Source organism: Erythranthe guttata, chromosome 8, assembly GCF_056151865.1.
Source record: "Erythranthe guttata isolate IM_541 chromosome 8, IM_541, whole genome shotgun sequence".
NCBI lineage: Eukaryota > Viridiplantae > Streptophyta > Magnoliopsida > Lamiales > Phrymaceae > Erythranthe > Erythranthe guttata.
The window spans coordinates 4,561,133-4,580,578 of record NC_142540.1 but is presented as its reverse complement, the minus strand read 5'-3'; the positions used below and the strand labels follow the sequence as shown (position 1 = coordinate 4,580,578).

Below are 19,446 nucleotides of genomic sequence, written 5' to 3'. Positions count from 1 at the left end.
TGTTTAATTAGTGAAGGGAAGGAAGATCCCATCTTTAATTAGTGAAATAGAGTAAAATATACATTGTGAATAAAAGGGAAGGAAGATCCCATCTTAAATTAGTAAAATAGAGTAATAAATCATTGGTCGTCGGATGAAAAACGATCCTACGGTCTGGCGTTATCTCTTTCTTGTTTAACTTAATTTAACAGTACTACTCCATTTCGTTTGAAAAACCCTAAGTCAAAATTCCTGGCAAAAAAAGTCAACGAAGAATAATAACAATGGCTTCTTCTACACTCCTCCGTATGGTTCCATGCAATGGATGCTACGGCGTCGTATCTGCAAATCGGACCTCCAATTCTCACAAACCGTGGGTCGGATCTCGGATCCGTTTTACTACTACCCGGAAATGGGTCGGATCTTCAATTCGGGCCGGATCTTCAATTTGCGGTAATGCAGTTTCAGATAAATCACGAACTTCGCCGTGGTTGATGCTACCGCCGTCTTTTGAAGAAACCACCGCCGGAGAAAATATGACGTACAATTTCTACAGCCTCGCCGAGGACAAATTAATCAGCGTCGACAAGGCACCACCGTCGGCAGAAGAAGAAGAATCGCCAGACGACGATGCTGTAATAGTGGGATCTTCACACGGCTGGCTAGTTATGTACAACCACTGGAGCACCGCCGCCATGTTCCTCTCCAATCCACTCACGCGCCGCCACATAAAGCTCCCCATCGCCGCTCCCCACCTCTGCCGTCTATCCTTCCCCGATTTATACGTCACCTCCATCCTGGTGTCCAAGGTCGTTATCTCGTCCTCCCCCGACGCCGACGACGACGGCTGCCGGGCGATGATGACGTACACTCCAGAAAAACGGCTCGCCTTCTGCTGCCCGGGCCGCCGGCGCGGCGGCGAAACCGAGTACTCATGGACACCCATCGGAGAAGCCTTCCACACCTTCGACGACCTCCGGTACGCGCGGCAGTACGAGGACGTCGTCTACTCCGCACGGCACAAGCTCTTCTTCTGCGCCACCACCTACGGCGACTTCGAGTCATGGGATCTCTCCGACCCTGAATCTCCGGCGATGACTCCGGTGATCCTCTCCCCCGACCCGGATAACTACCCATGGTCCGACCGGTCTTGGGAAACGATACAAGCCCTAGGTAAAATGTGCTCGTCTCATAAATTCCTAGTCGTCGACGAGAAAACCGGTCAACTCTACCACGTGAGGCGGTTCGTGAGGGACCGGGTCTACACCAAGAAGCTCTTACTCCACTACGACTCCGACGTGGAGTACGATGGTACGGATCCGTACATGACGGTTGGTTTCGATGTACATAGAGTTGATGTGGAGAAAGGGGAGTTGGTTTACATGGATGGTTCGTTGGGTGGTTTGGCAATGTTCGTTGGCTTGAATCATTCGTTTGCATTGTGCAGCGGTGAATTCCCGGGAGTGAAGCCCGATTCCATTTATTTTACCGACGTGTTCAGTCCGCCGTATTGGGACGGCGGCGCGTACGGTGGACATGATGTAGGCATATATAATTATGTAGATGGTACTATTTCGCCTTGCTATTATCCCACTGATGTGGAGAGCATTCAAAGGATTGTGCCTTCTCCTATGTGGTTCACTCCAAATTTTACCACCTTTAATTAGGATTTTTTTTTTTTTTTTTCTTATACCAACCCTCATAAAATTTTCTTTTTACCCCCTCTCCTATTTTCCCTTGTAATGGACTTGAGTTTACTCAAAAATTAGGATTTTTTATTTATTTATTTTGAATATGAATTATTTATTAGTGGAGATGTATTACATTTTTCAATTTGGATTTTTTTTTTCCGTTTTCGTAAGGGTAAATTCCACTTCCGTCCATTGTACTTTAGCTTGGTATCATTTTGCCCTTTTATATTCTTGATTGCATTGATTTGCCTCATGCACTTAAAAATTTGTCTCAATGTGGCCGTCGTTATTAGTTGTTAGACATTTGACCTTAACATTGTTTGATCATAACTCTGAAATTACAACAACGTCACATCTCTCAGTTTAAATAATTATTAATGAATAAATAAATAAACAAAAAATAAAATAATAAAAAATTCAAGACAACGAGAAAACATAATCCACGACTCCATCCACAATTATTTTTTATATTTTTAATTTATTTTTATAATTATTTAAACTGGGAGGGGTGATTTTTTTGTAATTTTCAGAATTGGATCACACGGTGTTAAAATCAAAGGTCTGAAAACTAACGACGAGAGTCACATTGAGACAATTATTCAAGTACAGGGGGCAAATCGATGCAATTGAAAGTAGAAGGGGGTGTAAAGCGATATTGAGTCAAAGTAGGGGGGGAAATGGAATTTACCCTTTTCTTTATTTGTGCCATTTGGTGAGAGAAGAATATACCAAATTGATTCGAAATCCATTTGGTGAGAGAAGAATATATGTATTTCATTTTATTTATGGTAGTGTATATATAAATATATTTTAATATAAATATATGAATTGATACGGATCCTATGATTAATGAATAATTTATATTACGTTTGAATTGGAAACTCATTTGAACTTATTTTCGTAAGAAAAATCAATTGTGCTTATTAACCGTCATGAATTAGGATGTTATGAATTGGGGGAAATTAGCCAAAAGTCCCATATAAATGATGAAATTTCCTAAAGCCCAACTCAAATATTTTTTGCTTTCCTCAAGAACCCATTAATTGTTGTGGATAAGTAATTTCTTACAAAAACACCCTTAACCCTACCAATACACAATCTCATGGTTCCTTCGATGCTACACCCGGTGAAAAACACCGGGTGGGTCTTCTGCTGCCACGTGTTCTTTTTTTATTTTTCTAAAACCCCTAAAGGTAAACCCTAGCGGGGAATTTATTATAAAATACAAAAAAAGATACACGTGGCAGCAGAAGACCCACCCGGTGTTTTTCACCGGGTGTAGCATCGAACAAATCCAATCTCAGCTATTGATCTTTGACCGCTGACCGGACTCTGACTGACCCTTGACCGAAATTGACCAACTATTAACCGATGTGACTGGTCTTTCCTTTTTCTTTCGTTTATCTCAAGCTTAACGTCAATTTATACTTTTTTTTTTTTTTTTTTTTTTGGCTTTTTGTTACTGTATTATTTTACAGTCAGTTATCTTAGGTGGGATTTTTTGAAATCTTACTTACATTATATTAAAACTTCTCGTTAAATAAAGGGATTATTAGCAAGACCCCTCATTTAGAAAATGTTGTTAAGAAAACTCTCCCTTCCAAAAATAATTTGAGAAAACCCCCTTAGTTTTAGTATTTCACCAAATATCACATTTATAATTTCAATTCTACCCTTAATTATCAATATACTATTTTGAAATCATAATTTATCTTCCCCAAATTCACGCCTTTCACCACCGCCAATGCCTCTCCGCCACCGTCCACCGCCACCGCCACACCTGCACATGACGCCAACAAGTCGTACACGCTCGACATCCCCTCCACCGTCGCCGCCGCCGTTGTAACCGTAGAAATCCCATGGGGAACTATGCGGGGACCGGAGACGTTCTCGCAGCTGGTGTGCTTGAAGTCGTCGGTGGTGGCCTGCGGGTGGTGGTCTGCTCTGTCGCCGTCGCCGCCAAGGAGTTCTTCACTAAGAACAGGTAATTCATAAACAAATCTGGATATATGCTCTCCTTTCTCTCTTCCTTACAGTAATTATCGCATTTAAATTTTGGGCTAAGGGGAAAAGAAAACTCCCACCAAGTCCGGCGGTGTGGTGACGATGGGGAGGTTGATTTTGAGTTTTTTTTTTTGATCGGACGGAGGACGACGCGTGTAGAGAATTTCGCGCAGGCTGAAACCTTAATCGACTATGTACATGTTCAATAGTCGATTAAGCTAATCGACTATGATCTGGTAGTCGATTAATGTTGATCTACTCCAATTTTTTTTAGTTTTTTTGGATTTTTTTTTATTGATTCCAATTGTATAAATCAATTATAATGTTTGTATATTTTTTTTTTGTATATATATAGGTGATTTTGCATTTTTTTCGCAGTTGTGATTTGTTATTTTTAGTACGTAGCAGATTCTTAATTGACTATGCGCTGGTATCGATTAAGGTTGATCGACTCCAATCTTTTTTTTTTTTGTTTATTGATTCCAATTATATAAATCAATTATAATGTTCTTATATTTTTTTTATTTTTTTGTAAAATATAGTTGATTTTGCATTTTTTTTGCAGTTTTGATTTGTTATTTTTTAGTAGTAGACTTTTGATCGACTATGCTTCATCATAGTCAATTAATAAATCTGATATAAAAAAATAAATTAAAGAACAAAAAAAAATTAAAAATAAAGAATTTCCTTAATCGACTATGAAGCATAATCGATTTAAGACTAATCGACTATGCGTCATAGTCGATTAAAAAAATGAAAAAAAAAATATCGGAAAGAAGCACCTGACCCAGTGATGAGGTGGCGGGCGGGGGTAAAGCTGGAAAACATAATTGTTGAAAATGGGTGTGGACTTTTCTCAAATGGACTAAAATATTTTGGGCCTCCCTCCATTAAAAAAAGTAATGAGGGGGTTTTCACAAATAGTCCCTTAAATATGTCGGTTCGACAATAAGATTATGTATTCTTATTACATATTGTTTTAAAATTCAAATTCTGAATTAGAAGATTCAAATTGCACTAGAAAGAGGAGAACAAGTTAATTGTACGAGTTTCAAACACACACAACAAAAATAAATAGAGCGCATATAAGAAAAAAGATAAACTACTACACTAGAACCTCGATAAATCAATAACTTCGATTAAATAATAGTTTCTCCTAATCCCAATTCGGCGAGAAAACGTGCTAAATTATTAACTCGATAATTTAATATTTCACTAAATTAATAAAATTTCTCTAGTCTCAACTATATTAGTTTATAGATGTTTAACTGTAATTATAAAAACTTGTTAAACTAAAGGAGGTGGAGTAAACCACATTGGTGGTGGGACGATCCTCTTTATCTTGTCGGCACCGGATCTCCCCGGCATGTAAATTTGGTTGACGGTAAAGCATCTTTCCTCAATGGGATAAAAGCACGGCGAGAAATCCCTCTCCACGTAATCGAAGATGCCGATATCATGCCCACCGTACGGAGAATCTTTATCCCAGTACGGCGTAGTATACTCCTTGGCGTCGGTGAAGTAAATGCAATTAGGTTTCAGTTTCCCTTCGGCCGCGTTAATGTGGATCGCAAAACCGTGGTTGACTCCGATGAACATAGCCAACCCGTCCAAGGAAGTTTCCATGTACCTCATCTCTCCTTTCTCTCTGTCGATTTCGTGAACGTCGAACGACATCGTCCGGTACGTAATCATCATCTCGTTGTTATTCTTCACCTTGCCGTGGCCGCCCGGGTACATTTGATCGCATATGAACCGGCGGACGAGAAAAAGCCGATTATTGTGCTCGGAAACGACTAGGTATTTAATTGAATGGCAGTCCCTTTTAAGTAGGGCTTCGTCCAATCTACCGGCCGAGCCCCACGGGAAATTCTTCTTGTCGGCAGAGAGGGTTATCGGAATATTCCTAGGGTTTTCGGGGTTTTGGAGATTCCAAGCCTCGAAATCCCCAAAACAGGTGACGCAGAAGAAGAGTTTGTGCGCGGCGGAGTAGACGATGTCCTCGTACGCCCTCTCGAAGTACTTGTCGTCGAGAAAAATGAAGGGTTCTCCGATGGTGGTCCACTCTGCCGCCGCTGCGGCGGCGGCGGGGCGGCAGAAGGCTAGCTTTTGAAGTGAGTGGTGTATTATCATTGCGCGGAAGTCTTGTTCTTCTTCGTCGTCGTCCGAGATTATGAGTTTGCTGATTGCGTTGTCGTCGCCTGCTTCGATGTTCGGGAGATTTATGCGGCGGTCGGAGATTGGGTTGTAGAGAAATTGTTCGCCTCTGGTCGGATTCGACAAAGCCAGCCACCCGCGTGAATTAGATCCGACGTATTTTTCCGGCAACTCTGGTTTTACTTCCGACGATTGTGATTTGTTGTTGTTGATTTTGTGTACTTTGTCTTCGGCGAGGCTGTAGAAATTGTACGTGATGCTGTTATCTCCGTCTTCAATAGACGGCGGTAGCATCAGCCACGGCGAAGTTCTTGATTTATCTGAAACTGCAGTACCACAAGTTGAAGATCCGGCCCGAATTGAAGATCCGCCGGCGGCTTTCCATTTCCGAGTAGTAGTGAAACGGATCCGAGATCCGACCCACGGTTTGGGAGAGTTGGAGGCCCGATTTGCAGATACGACGCCGTTGCCTCCATTGCATGGAACCATACGGAGGAGTGTAGAGCAAGCCATTTTCAATTTTTATTAATCTTCGTTGACTTTTTAGGGTTTTGTAAACAAAATGGACTTGGTGTTTGAACAAAATCTTTATAATCCTACCAATGATTTATTACTCTATTTCACTAATTAAAGATTGGGATCTTCCCATTTATTTATTTATTATCTCTATCAAATTCAAATCTATTTACCCGACGCTATTAAGGAGTATTAGTTATTTCCATTTTCATCCATATATTCACTTTAATTGTTTCTATCCAGAACTGCTATTGAGATGCTACACTCTGTGAAATACACAGAGTAATTTTGAATGTGGTGTAATAACTTCACACTAGACATATATGCACGCCTAATGTGTATGCGATTATGTGCAGATCAACGTTTAATAATTATCCGGTGTATTGCACTGGGTGTAGTATCGAGTGAAGCTAGTGGAGATTATTTGTCATGTTCGTCCGGCTGAAATTCTTTTAAAATTTTCTCTTCATAAAATTAATTTAGACATATCTTGTGAAGGTTTCTATTTTATACACAAATATTATTTCCAATTTTCTTTACTTCTATTACATTATTTTCATTTATTGTTTTTATTTTCAAATTAATAGTCTATTTTATATTTATGGTCTTACATAACCTACAACCCATTTTATAAATCCTTACGTCATCCTTACAATTTTGATCTTGGGAGCTTCATCGTGCAAGTTAACTTTGCAGTTGAATGAAATTATGAAGTACACTGTACACACATGGCAATTTTAACCTTGACATGAAAATTGAATAATTTAGAGTGTTAGTCTATCAAGTGTTAATTTAAAAGAAATTTTACTGTATAATATATTTGGTAAAATCGGATTAATATATAATATAGGGTAAATTACGGTTACACTTTGAGGTAAGGTCAAATTACGAAAAAACCTCTCATGTTTGGGTAATTACAGTCAACTCATCAACTATGAATTTTCTTACACGTCCACTCTTACAATGTCAAATTAAATGGAATCTTCTAAATTATGTGGAATATTCTCACATTCCCGTTTTACCCCATTTGAGCTCAATATTTTGAAACAAGATGATCATAAGATGTGTCTCTTGACTTGTAAATATCATATTGTGGTGCATATGAAACTGCAGTTTTGCATAAGTACAATCTAGAGAACATTTCACGGAATGTAGAAGATTCTGTTGAATTTGACATCATAAAGCACTAGTAGAAAACCGGCCACAGGCGACGAAAACTTGCGACGAAACTAGGACTCTTGCGACGAAATTAGGACACCTGCGACGATTTATATTTCGTCGCACTAGGGGTCCAAATTCGTCGCCAATGATCCCGTCGCAAAGGCTGCGACAAATTCTATATTTCGTCGCTATGGGGGCGACGAAAACCGTTTTCGTCGCAAAAAGTCGATTTTATATAATAAATTAGATTTTTGTGTTTGCGACGTGATAAATAAAATAACAATTATTCTAATTGCGACGACGTACATTTCGTCGCAGGGATTGAAGAATTTTTTTTTTTTTTCAAACTCCTAGCGACGATTATCTGTATTTCGTCGCTAAAATATACTTTAAAGATAATAAAAAAATTACTTTTCGCGACGTTTGTCGATTTTTCGTCTCAAAAATATGTGAAAATTATTTTGTTTCCCTCGTTGCGACGTTTATTGACAGATTCGACGCAACACAGCGACGATATTTGTGTTTCGTCGCCAAGGTTTTGAGTCAAAAGCGGGATTTAAACTGTTGCTACTAATGTAGTAGGAATCGTCGCAAAATTGCGACGATTTGTATTTAGTCGCAAATTTTAACGTCGCCAGAACTGTGTTTTGGCCTAGTGAAGGTGAACATGTAAGAAGATTCATAGTTGAGAGGTAGTTGTAATCATTCAAACATGAGGGGTGTTTTCGTAATTTGATCTTACCTCATGGGGTGGCCGTAATTTACCTTATAATATATTGCTTGTAAATAAAAATATATATAAAAAGATATTTAAACATAGTTTTACCCTATCATTTATATATTCTAATCACATAACAAAAAGTTTAATGATAATAAGATCATAATACGATAAAAATTCTTACAAAATACAAATAAAACGCAATTGTTTTGCATTCAAAATTATGTTTGAACATCGACAACGTAACATATACAATTAAGATAAGTAAAACAAAGCATAAACTCATTTTTCAAGCGATTATTATAGTTTTGGACCCTATATTATACACTATTTTCGATTGGTCCTTAAACTTTTCCTGATACGAAATTGGTCCTCAAATAACCACTTATTTTACAACTTTTGTCCACCGTTTGAAATTGTTGTTAGTTTGGATGGAAAAGTCACGTGCGAGGCACGTGACAATGCACATTAACCCCTTCTTTTTACCTATATTGTTAATTTAACTCCAATATCACTTTATTCTTATAATTCCGTCCAAATAAAATTAAATTCGAGAAACATACTAAAAATGTGAAATGACAAAAATACCATAGAAGGGGTTCTAGGAATTAGTACATTATATGTTATTCACAAATATTATTTGTTTCTTTATTTTATTTTATTTTAATGAAAAACACTATAACTAATTTGATTATACCAATTTTATTAAAGAGTTTTCTTTAATTTTATAAATATAATTTATTTCATTAGTTGTACTTATTAATATGTAAAAAAAATAATTAAACATATATTGTAATTTCATAAATATTGTTTTTAGTCGTTTATACAATAAAATCGATTGGCATTTTCTTATAAATTTTATTCTATTTTTATTATTATTTAATATTTTTTTAGTAGTATTTGAATTTTAAATAAAAATGCAAAAAAAAAAAAACAAATAAATTAAAAATTATTTCAATTTATAAAATAAAAAAGTGGCACAAATGTACAGTTGATGGCGGCGACGGAGGTGAAAATGGCAGAAGTAGAGACTAGAGAGGCTAGGGCATTCGGAATAAATTTTTGGGGATTTTTTTTTTTTAACGAGTTTACAATTATAAAGTTAAACTGGGGCCAAATAAAACAAATATAGGTAAGACAGGGGGTAGAAGTGCATGATCACATGACTTTTCCGTCAAAGCTAACAACAATTTCAAACGGTGATCGAAAATTGTAAACAAATTTGGTTACGTGAAAACCAAATTACGTGCTAGAAAAAGTATTATAAGGACAAAAATCGAAAAAAGGTGTATAATATAGGGATCAAAACTGTAATTATCCCCATTTTTCACTAAAAGCTCAATTGTTATATATTTTTTGGATTTATACAAAAAACAACAAAAAAATGACATTTTTTTGCCATTAAAGTTTGACACGTCTTGTATCCAAGGTTTGACCGCCACAACCTGTCTTCAACCGCCTCACATGCCAAAATTCAATTTTTCAAACCTTCACACCAAAATTGTAACGGTATTGAACCGCCTCCGCCTCGAGACCGATTAACTAGCCGCGTTGACCTATTTTTAGAACACTAGAATTACCGCTCGAGCACAAAGTTAGCAATTGGTGTATGCATTAATTAAACAATTTGTTGTATACTTGTCTCAATAATTCGTAGTATAGATATTAATAAAACAAAATTCCAAGTTTAAGAAAATAAACACAGTCAAAAAAAGTTACAGAGGGGGAAAAAGAAAAGTTATAACAAATGATTAATAATAATAATAATAAATAAATAAATAAAAAATATATTCTGTCTTTCACATTGTGGGAGTACTCCAAACAAACTTTTTCCCACCTTTGGCAGAAAATATGTTATCATATCTCACTGGGCTTATTCAGACCACATAACATTATATTTTCAGACCAATTTGATCTTCATATGTCTGCATCATTGCATTTATCTATCTGCTTATCTGCTGCACACTTGTGCTACCTTGCTTGCTTTTTTCCCTCACATTCTTCAACCAACAAATTCAACAAGCACAAATGAAAAACCATAAAATAATTATCGACGATAAATTCATCGATATGAGTATGTACATTGAGGTACAATGGTAAAGGGACTTGTGCATTCACTTTGCAGAAGAAGATACGAAAACGATAAAAAGCAAATTCGCGGGCGCGCATGTAATCTATTGACAAGGGACCACCAAGATATTTTTATTGCGGAATCATTAATTACATGTTTATAAGCATATTATTTAATCCTAAAAGGAGCATATAGTAATTAGTACTATGTCGTACGAGACTAGATCAAAGACAACTCGAGAGGATCGTTTTTTTAAAAGAAGTGGGGGTTTAATTTGAAGAATATTGAAAGTAAATTAAAAATCCTCAGCATCCAAAGGACATATATTTTAAAGTGTACGGTACGCTAAAATCAGAGGTCATTCTTAACCGAAGGGATTTCGGGTGGTCCTTTTTGTTTCCTTGCTTTAATTCTTTAGCAAAATATCGGTCGGAAACAAGTCTTCAAGAGAATTAATACCATTTAATTTCCACACTTTGTGAAAAAAAGAAATGATTCTTGAAAATAACCCGTCATCGATCGAGCTCAAAGATTTCCAAGAAAAAAATATGCGTACGTACTAGAGAGAGTGAGAGACTGATGATGAGGAAATCTACAACTTTTTAGCCCGAAATCTCGGGGATGTGAAATGACGAGATCGATACCCATTATTCGTCTTCCTTTTCTTTGCCACTCATATATTCCATTCATAATCTAAATGTCACTCGTTGATCACTTGCTTCATTACATACATACGAGGCAGTGAATTTTTTAATTCTTATTATATCACGATCGAGTTTAATGATCAAGTAAACGTGGTACTTACCGAAAAGGAATGTCCCGAAAAAAAGCCCGATTCTCCTCTCTCTCTCTCTCTCTCTCTCTCTCTCTCTCTCTCTCTCTCTCTCTCTCATATGTCATATGTGTGGTGTTTAATGGAGAAGAGTCACTACATATTCTGCCCTCTCAAAAGAATAAAATTCCCCTCAACTAGCACAACCCCACCACTTCTCTTCCTATATATAAGGATCTCCATTCTACAACACTTTCCCATACAAAACACCATCACTCAACTCTTCCACGTCATCCTTTTGCCCAAATATTTTTTTCGATATTTTCGATATATTACAAAAAAAAAAATACATTTAATATAATACTGTATATAATGGCGTCGAATTCAATTTCTTCGTCATGGACACCAAAGCAGAACAAACTATTCGAGAGGGCATTAGCGGTATACGATAAAGAAACCCCCGACCGGTGGCAGAACATTGCAAGGGCAGTTGGGGGGAAATCTGTCGAGGAAGTGAAAAGGCATTACGAGATTCTTGTTGAGGACCTCAAGCATATCGAGTCCGGTAATATTCCGTTCCCGTATTACCGATCAAACAGGAATAACCGCTAAATCAAACGGAGGTAACTAATTAATGCGCTTTCATTTTCTATTAAATAATCGTTTTCGACTAGCCACACAACAAATTCAACTTGTTATCCTGTCACAAGGTCCCAAAGTGCCCACATGAGATCTAATCTAGTATTATCTCGTATCTAAGGATAAAATTCCGTTGGCCATATGTTTCGATATATATATATATAAATCCTGCTTCAAATCATTCCATGTGAGTTACATACAACTCCCCACTTGCATATATATAAATCTAGATTCTCTGGTAGAGCTAAACTCAATATTATATTCCTTTCTTTTTCGAACTCTTTCGCCACCTTTTATTAAGACCTTTGTCCGAACATTGATTTTTTTGTCTTCTTTCTTTTAAATTCTTTTGACATAATTTTGGTATTATTACTACACAATCTCTTCAAATTCTTGGACGAGTGTCCTTCAACATTACAAACAAACCACTGTTTTTTTTTTTTTTCAGTTCCTATTTTGCAATTTTCTAACTTTATGTGCATCGATTTCTTGCAGGCTAATCAAGTGCGAAAGATTGGATTGAAGTACTAATGGTTTTACAAGAGAATGTATAAAGCAAATTGAACACTCAATAAATTATTGCGCAGTGTTCGAGAGGGAAATTGACAAACTTATAACTATCTTAGAAAAAAAACCAAAAAATATCAGGCAATGCTGCCCACATGTAATTTTTCATTTCCAGAGTAATGAAATCACTATCTTTTTTACCCAGTTAGATCCAATATCAGATCCCACTTTTAGCATAGGAACAAGACGGACATGAAATAAAATCATAGCACTTAAAGAATTGCAATCAACAAGAAATTTAAAATAAATAAATAAATAAAATCATAGCACTTAAAGGCATTGCAATCAACAAATATCTTCGTCGTATTCATGTGGCTCCATTCCAATTTTCAGATAAAGATTTTTAATTGTTTTAAGGAAAAAATTAAACACACGTTGCAAAACGTAATATTCAGATAAAGATTTTTAATTTTTTTAAGGAAAAATTAAAGACACACTGCAAATCGTTTATATAGTTGTGTTTCTATCACCCACATTTAAAAAAAAATCAATTGAAAACACCGCATGAATACAAGCTACATGTAACAGATTTGTTCCCTTAACAACCAATTTTGCGGCTAATTTTTATCCGTTGCAATAGCCAAGTCAACATCTCTTATGTAAGAGATACGAATGCTATTGATGCATACAAACGAACAACTTAAGAAGTATATATTTCTTGAATATTCTACATGCTTGAAGTTACTTGCATGCCTTACAATTGAAGTTATGTATCTATTTATAATAAGTCACCTCATCAATGAATGGGAGAGATCAACTTGGTTCTAAGCGTCAGGAGTTGTTCCCTAGAACACTCCAAAGAATTCCTAAAAAATTATCTACAATGGCTAAATAAAAATTGCACCCATGCACTATCACTACTATCGCATATTCTCATAATTGTACTAACTACTATACAATGCAACAAAGTGACCCCTCACGTTACCATTCAACCCTCAGATCTCTAACGCCGTTAATTTATGTAGCGTATTTACATTTTTACCTTACTTTTATATGATATAAATAGGCATTTTCTGACTTTATTATTTGGCCAAAACACCAGAACCAAAGTGAGAAAATCGATTGAACCAATATCGATGTTTTTGAAGCAATTTGAAGAGAGTTGGTATAGACGTAAGTAAGTTAATTAGATATGCCCTTTTTTCGCATTTTTTGGGTTTTCTATCCTTCGAAAAATTTACGGTTTAGATCGAGGTTGAGTTAATATTAGTAGTACAAAACTCTGTTTTGTATTTAAAATTATCTTTTTTTGGATTTGGAATCTTGGGTTTGAGAATTTTGGGGATTTCTAGAATTTATTTCAATAGGTTTTGGAGATAGGTTTCTATTTCAGTTACAATTTTGCAAATTTTAGGGATATGGGATATTGGGAGATAGGTTTATATTTCAGTTACAATATGCTTATGTAATTCACCTATTTTTTCAAATATTTTTTTATGTATGAAAAATTGCCAATTAGTGCTTCTTGCAAAAATTTTATACTAATTATTTGCAGTACAAGATGTTCGAACTGTAACACTCCAATTATATCGCAAGTGGTTCTAGAAAAATACACCACCTAAAACATGAAATGCATGAATTTGAGAATTAAAACCACGGGAAAACATTTTAAATTAAGAAATTTTGGACAAGAAATGAAAGTATAAAATTTTAGAAATTTAAAAAAAATTATAAATAATTTTCAAAATATAAAAAGAAAATCATAAATTTTGGGTGAAATGATTAGATTGGGAACGAAATTGTATAATTTCATACATTTAAAAAGCACACATATAAATATTTCCATAATATAAACATTTTAAGAAATTTTGAATGAAAACCAGGCCGAATATGATAAAATTAGAGAATAAACTATATATAAATTGACTACGAAAGATTCAAGAATGAGTACCTTTTTAAATTTTATACACAATAAGATAAGAGAGATGCTTTCGTCCGAAATATAATTGTCCAATACCGGGTGAAATGGTCGATCAACATTCAAAAGGGACAAATTATCTAATCAATATTGTCGCAGTTTGTAGTAGATGAAGGGCTCGTTCAGTTACCGCTATAAGGTTCTACTGACTAAATAGTAGGGGCTACTAGCATGTTCGGTTGGCAAGATTCACATTTTTTCGAACCCGCGACTAAAATCAAAGTCCGCTATTAGATGCTACTATTTCATTAAATTAGTAGCACCCCTTCCCCTAAGATTAATTTAATAGGGGGTTACTATTTACTAATAAGGAAAAATACAGTTGTATCCTTAGAATTATATTTATTATTGTAAATTTAGTGGTTTTATAGACAATTCATATATAATAACTGATTTTAATAAATTTAATAGAAAATCCAATCTGGGAAACCGAACATGCTACTAACTAAATAATTAATTAGTATGTAGAAAGTTAATCCAATCTCATGTAATTCAATCTAATCCAATATAGGTAATCAAACGAGCCCGAAGTATAGACGACATTACAATAGTATAAGGGTGCAATTTATATTTAACCCTATCTAAAAAAAAAGAATTCTAGAAATGAGTCTAGAATCGTCTAAAAATGCCCACAACTCTATATAAAATCGGGTTGACCCGAGTATCAGCGGGTTGTAACATAAGATACAGCTTCCTCCTTCGGCAAGAAATACTTGCAATAATTTATTTATTTATTTCTAAATTATATCCCGAAATAACTAAAACCTCCCCAACCTTACATACGTGGCCACTTCTTATTGGGCAATAGCTCCACCGAAGTTTAAGCCCTAATTCCTCCGAAACGGAGAAAAAAGGGTTTAAGAAATGTATTCCATGGCGCCACTACCTTAAACCCCTTCCCTTCGTCTCCAATGCCAGCGCTAATTTCAGAGACAACTTCAATCAACTACTTCATCAGCATCGGATCAATTTTAATTTTGTAATGGCGGCGTCGCGGATCTCGTCGCTGGCGGCGGCGGCCGGCTTGGCGGTTTCTTATTCCACCGCCACCAACCGCTCATACGCCGACTCGCGGTCCTGGTTTTATCCGTTCAACTCTTCCGAACCTTCTACATCGGCTCCTACCGAAGCTCCTCCGGCGGACGCTCCCGGTTCGGATCCTCAACCCGCTATCGAAGTCTCTAAACGCGGGTTTGACCCGGAAGCGTTGGAGAGGGGCGCCAAAGCTCTTAGAGAAATCAATAACTCCTCTCATTCCAAACAGGTTTTTTTTTATTTCCCTCTCTCTCTCTCTCTGTTTTTTTTTTTTTTTTTTTTTTATTTTGGTGGAAGAAAAATTGGCCTTGTTTGACAATTTTGATATCTATGTTGTGAAGGTTTTTGAAGTGATGAGGAAGCAGGAACAGACTCGGCTGGCTGAGTTGGATGCGGAGAAGGCGAATTATGAAGCTATCCAAGCTCATTCTGATATTGTGAGTGATTGTTCATTTTTATTGTTTTTTTGATTCAGTTTGATTCACCTTTCATTGCCTGTTAAATATATAGCTACTATTGCTTTCTTTATTGCGTGTGTCCCGTTTTTCTTTCGTAATGAAGTACTTTTATCCTTTCACGAACAGTTTATTTACTGAGGGTTCGGATAAATTTAAGAACTTGAATTGCGATTTGGTACTATTGTATATGAACATTTAACTTGGTTAACTTAAATTTAGGGTATATTGTAATATGTATCTGATTTATTTTTTTAGATTCTATCGTCGAACTAACCAAACTTGCATATGACAGATGCTCTAAGTAGTTATAGATATTCAGAGATTGCTATTTAGCTCCTTTTCCTTATAAGGGAAGTGAAGGAAGTAGATTTTGAAATAGACTAACAGTGCTAAACAAACTCTTCTCATGTTTATGCTACTGCTGAGAAAATTTAATTGATACCTTTGGATTTATACTAGCATATTTATTTATCGAAGTTCTTCAATTCTACTCCGTTCCTTAGCGCAATCATGGATCGTATCTGAGCCTCATGATCCTTATGGTTCTTCTGTTGTGGACATGCACATCTTCATAAAATGGAGACCGTAGCAGCATCATACACCTTATAAAAAAAGTTCATAGTTTCTCACGTTGACGATTTTTGTGTTCCTTTTATGTTACAAAGCAACGTCGAGAATAGTTTTATCCAGTCAATTTTTTGAAGTCTTGAAGATACTCCTCGAAAATTTCCTTGCGCATAGAAAGACATTGCAACCTATTTATCACTGCTTATTTGTAGGTTATCCTTGTTAAAACTCGTATACATGATTTAACTAACATCCCGAGATGGCGAGATGTATTTGTTAGTGAAGAACACTACTCTTCACTGTTTGGTTTTTTACCTAATCTGTCTAATCTTTACTAAAATGATGGCTTATATTTACAGCCAAAGCAGCAAAAGTGGGCAGAAGAACAGAGGAATCTATATCAGCAGCAGTCTCAAGCTAAGGCACAAATGATGAGATATGAAGATGAATTGGCTCGTAAAAGAATGCAGGTAAATCTCTCTTCTTGTCCGAAGAGTGTTGTTGTGCTAGCATTGCTTCCAGTGACTGACATAAACAATTAAAAATAGAAAACTGAGTGTAACATGAGCAGGGATGAACTTGGATTCCTGCCCTGTTTTATACACAGTTTAATTGAATATCTCTGTCGTAAATTCAGACAGACAATGAAGCTCAGAGGCGTCACAATGTCGAGTTAGTTCAAATGCAAGAGCAGTCATCCCTAAGAAAAGAACAGGCCAGACGGGCAACTGAAGAACAGATACAAGCCCAGCAACGTCAGACGGAGAAAGAGAGAGCTGAGATAGAAAGAGAAACAATAAGAGTGAAGGCAATGGCTGAAGCGGAAGGACGGGCTCATGAAGCAAAGTTGACTGAGGACCATAATAGAAGGATGCTTTTAGAGCGGATAAACGGTGAAAGAGACAAATGGCTTGCTGCAATAAACACAACTTTCAGTCATATTGAAGGTTTGCTCCTACCTAATTGTCTGGATGTCATATGCTTAAGTATAGAGCTTGCAGTTGCGTTATAGTATCTTTTGTCGTATGAATCCCACATTATTATTTGTGTGCCCCCCTTATAAGTGAACTTCCACTTACCATCCTAGTTTTTATAGCCATTTTCGTTTATCTTGCCAGCAGTTGGTTGCACTGCTGGCAACTCAATATGTTTTCTAAAGTTTGGTTATATGCTGATATCAACTTCTATTTGTAACTTGCAGGGGGTGTTCGGATGTTATTAACTGACAGGAGTAAGTTGGTGATGACCGTTGGAGGAGCTACTGCATTAGCTGCTGGTATTTATACCACTAGGTCTGTTTTCTGCTGTTTCTGTTCTTTTTATTAGTAGTTTTTAAACAAAGTCGCAACAACTGACTTGTTCAACTGAATGATTGTTTTGTACTTTTTGTACTGTATGTTCATATGTATATGTATTTCAACTTTTTACAGTCTATGTGCATGTTTATCTATGAAATTTTTCAATAAATATAATATGTTTTTGTGCTGACAGGGAAGGTTCGAGAGTGATGTGGGGATACGTGAACAGGATTCTTGGTCAACCATCTCTGATTCGCGAATCTTCAATGGCAAAGTTTCCATGGTCTGGAGTAGGTTCTCGAGCAGTTAATAAGGTGCTTAAATACAGTACTGCATCGGGTGCAGCAGCACCTGCACAAAGTAAATCTGCTCTCCAAGACATTATTCTCCATCCTTCACTGCAAAAAAGAATCGAGCACCTTGCTCGTGCTACGTCCAACACGAAAACTCATCAAGCACCCTTTAGGAATATGATGTTTTACGGTCCTCCTGGTACTGGCAAAACTATGGTTGCAAGAGAGATAGCTAGAAAATCGGTAAAGCATCTTTAAATATTTTGGTCCGTCTTTAAATATTCTGAGAATTTTTTCGATTCCAAATGAGTCAAATCATGTGAAGTGAAAAAAAAAGGGAAAGATTGTTGCTCTATTTAGAGGTTATTTTATCCTTGATACCTATTGAATGGAATATATATTTATTTTTGTAAATTTATTCTTGCAGGGTTTGGATTATGCCATGATGACTGGAGGAGATGTTGCACCCTTGGGTCCACAAGCTGTTACGAAAATCCACGAGATATTTGATTGGTCGAAAAAGTCGAAGAAAGGTTTACTCCTTTTCATTGATGAGGCTGATGCTTTTCTCTGCGAGTAAGTCATCAAAAGAAAAGAAACAAAAAATCTTTATTTTCCCTTTTGAATCCGATTTAGTTACTCTTGAATCTCGTGTGCAGGCGTAACAGCACACACATGAGTGAAGCACAGCGAAGCGCTCTCAACGCGTTGCTATTCCGAACCGGCGACCAATCGAGAGACGTTGTGCTCGTTTTAGCCACAAACAGGCCTGGAGATCTCGACAGTGCTGTCACCGATCGAATTGATGAGGTCATCGAGTTTCCACTTCCACAAGAAGACGAACGCTTCAAACTGTTGAATCTGTACTTGAATAAGTACCTACGAGGTGAAGGTGAGGGAGGTGAGTTGAAATGGGGGGGTTTCTTTAAGAAGAAGAACTCGAAAAAAATAACGATAAAAGACGATCTCTCGGATGATGTGTTACGAGAAGCTTCTAGAAGGATCGAAGGATTTTCGGGCCGTGAAATTGCAAAATTACTGGCGAGTGTTCAGGCGGCGGTTTATGGACGACCTGACTGCGTTTTGGACGCTGATCTGTTTAAGGAGATCGTGGAGTACAAAGTGGCGGAGCACCACCAGCGGATTAAACTTGCGGCCGAGGCTTGAGAGATTTTGTCGGCTCTTTTCTTTTTTTTTTTTTTAACAAGGATCTGGAAAATTTTGTTATAGTTATTTTATCGGAGTTATTTAGTCAATAATAACAATTGTTTTTCGCAAATTTTATTATTGGTGATGATGTCATCAAGTTTCTGTTAAGCTGATTAATGAAATTTAAAATGGATGATGTCATCAAATTTCTGTTAAGCTGATTAGTGAATTTGATGATGATGTCATCAAATTTTAGGGTATCATTAACCCTAAAATTTTATTTAGTTTCAATTATGTTGGAAATTATTTGTTTTATTTAACTTTTCAACCATTTTCTTCAAAAATTACTTGAAAATGAAATTAATTTTATTAGGGTAAAAAGTTTCAAAATACTACATTTGAGGTGCAAAATCATATTAATTAATTTTATTAGGATGCAAAGTGCCCAAAAAA

The 19,446-nt window shown here is 36.3% G+C and overlaps 5 protein-coding genes across 6 annotated transcripts in view; 4 read left to right on the top strand and 1 right to left on the bottom strand.

Moving 5' to 3' along the window:
• LOC105954971 (sugar transporter ERD6-like 6) overlaps nt 1–19,446 on the top strand; it is a 60,474-nt gene that overhangs the window by 21,479 nt on the left and 19,549 nt on the right. The gene's annotated exons all lie outside the window — the stretch shown is intronic.
• LOC105954929 (uncharacterized) lies at nt 264–1,646 on the top strand. The gene has a single exon (XM_012978614.2). It carries the CDS (start codon nt 264–266, stop codon nt 1,644–1,646), a length of 1,383 nt encoding a protein of 460 aa, XP_012834068.2.
• On the bottom strand, nt 4,962–6,344 carry LOC105954928 (uncharacterized). Its single transcript, XM_012978613.2, has one exon. The coding sequence runs from the start codon at nt 6,342–6,344 to the stop codon at nt 4,962–4,964; it is 1,383 nt and encodes a 460-aa protein (XP_012834067.2).
• Nucleotides 11,335–12,419, top strand: LOC105954927 (protein RADIALIS-like 3). The gene is made up of 2 exons (XM_012978611.2): nt 11,335–11,692; nt 12,204–12,419. The coding sequence occupies exon 1, from the start codon at nt 11,442–11,444 to the stop codon at nt 11,679–11,681; it is 240 nt and encodes a 79-aa protein (XP_012834065.2). The 5' UTR covers nt 11,335–11,441; the 3' UTR covers nt 11,682–11,692; nt 12,204–12,419.
• Nucleotides 14,747–19,199, top strand: LOC105954977 (uncharacterized). Its single transcript, XM_012978666.2, has 8 exons — nt 14,747–15,457; nt 15,570–15,665; nt 16,613–16,723; nt 16,891–17,200; nt 17,455–17,545; nt 17,745–18,087; nt 18,272–18,420; nt 18,504–19,199. The coding sequence occupies exons 1-8, from the start codon at nt 15,176–15,178 to the stop codon at nt 19,009–19,011; spliced, it is 1,890 nt and encodes a 629-aa protein (XP_012834120.2). The 5' UTR covers nt 14,747–15,175; the 3' UTR covers nt 19,012–19,199.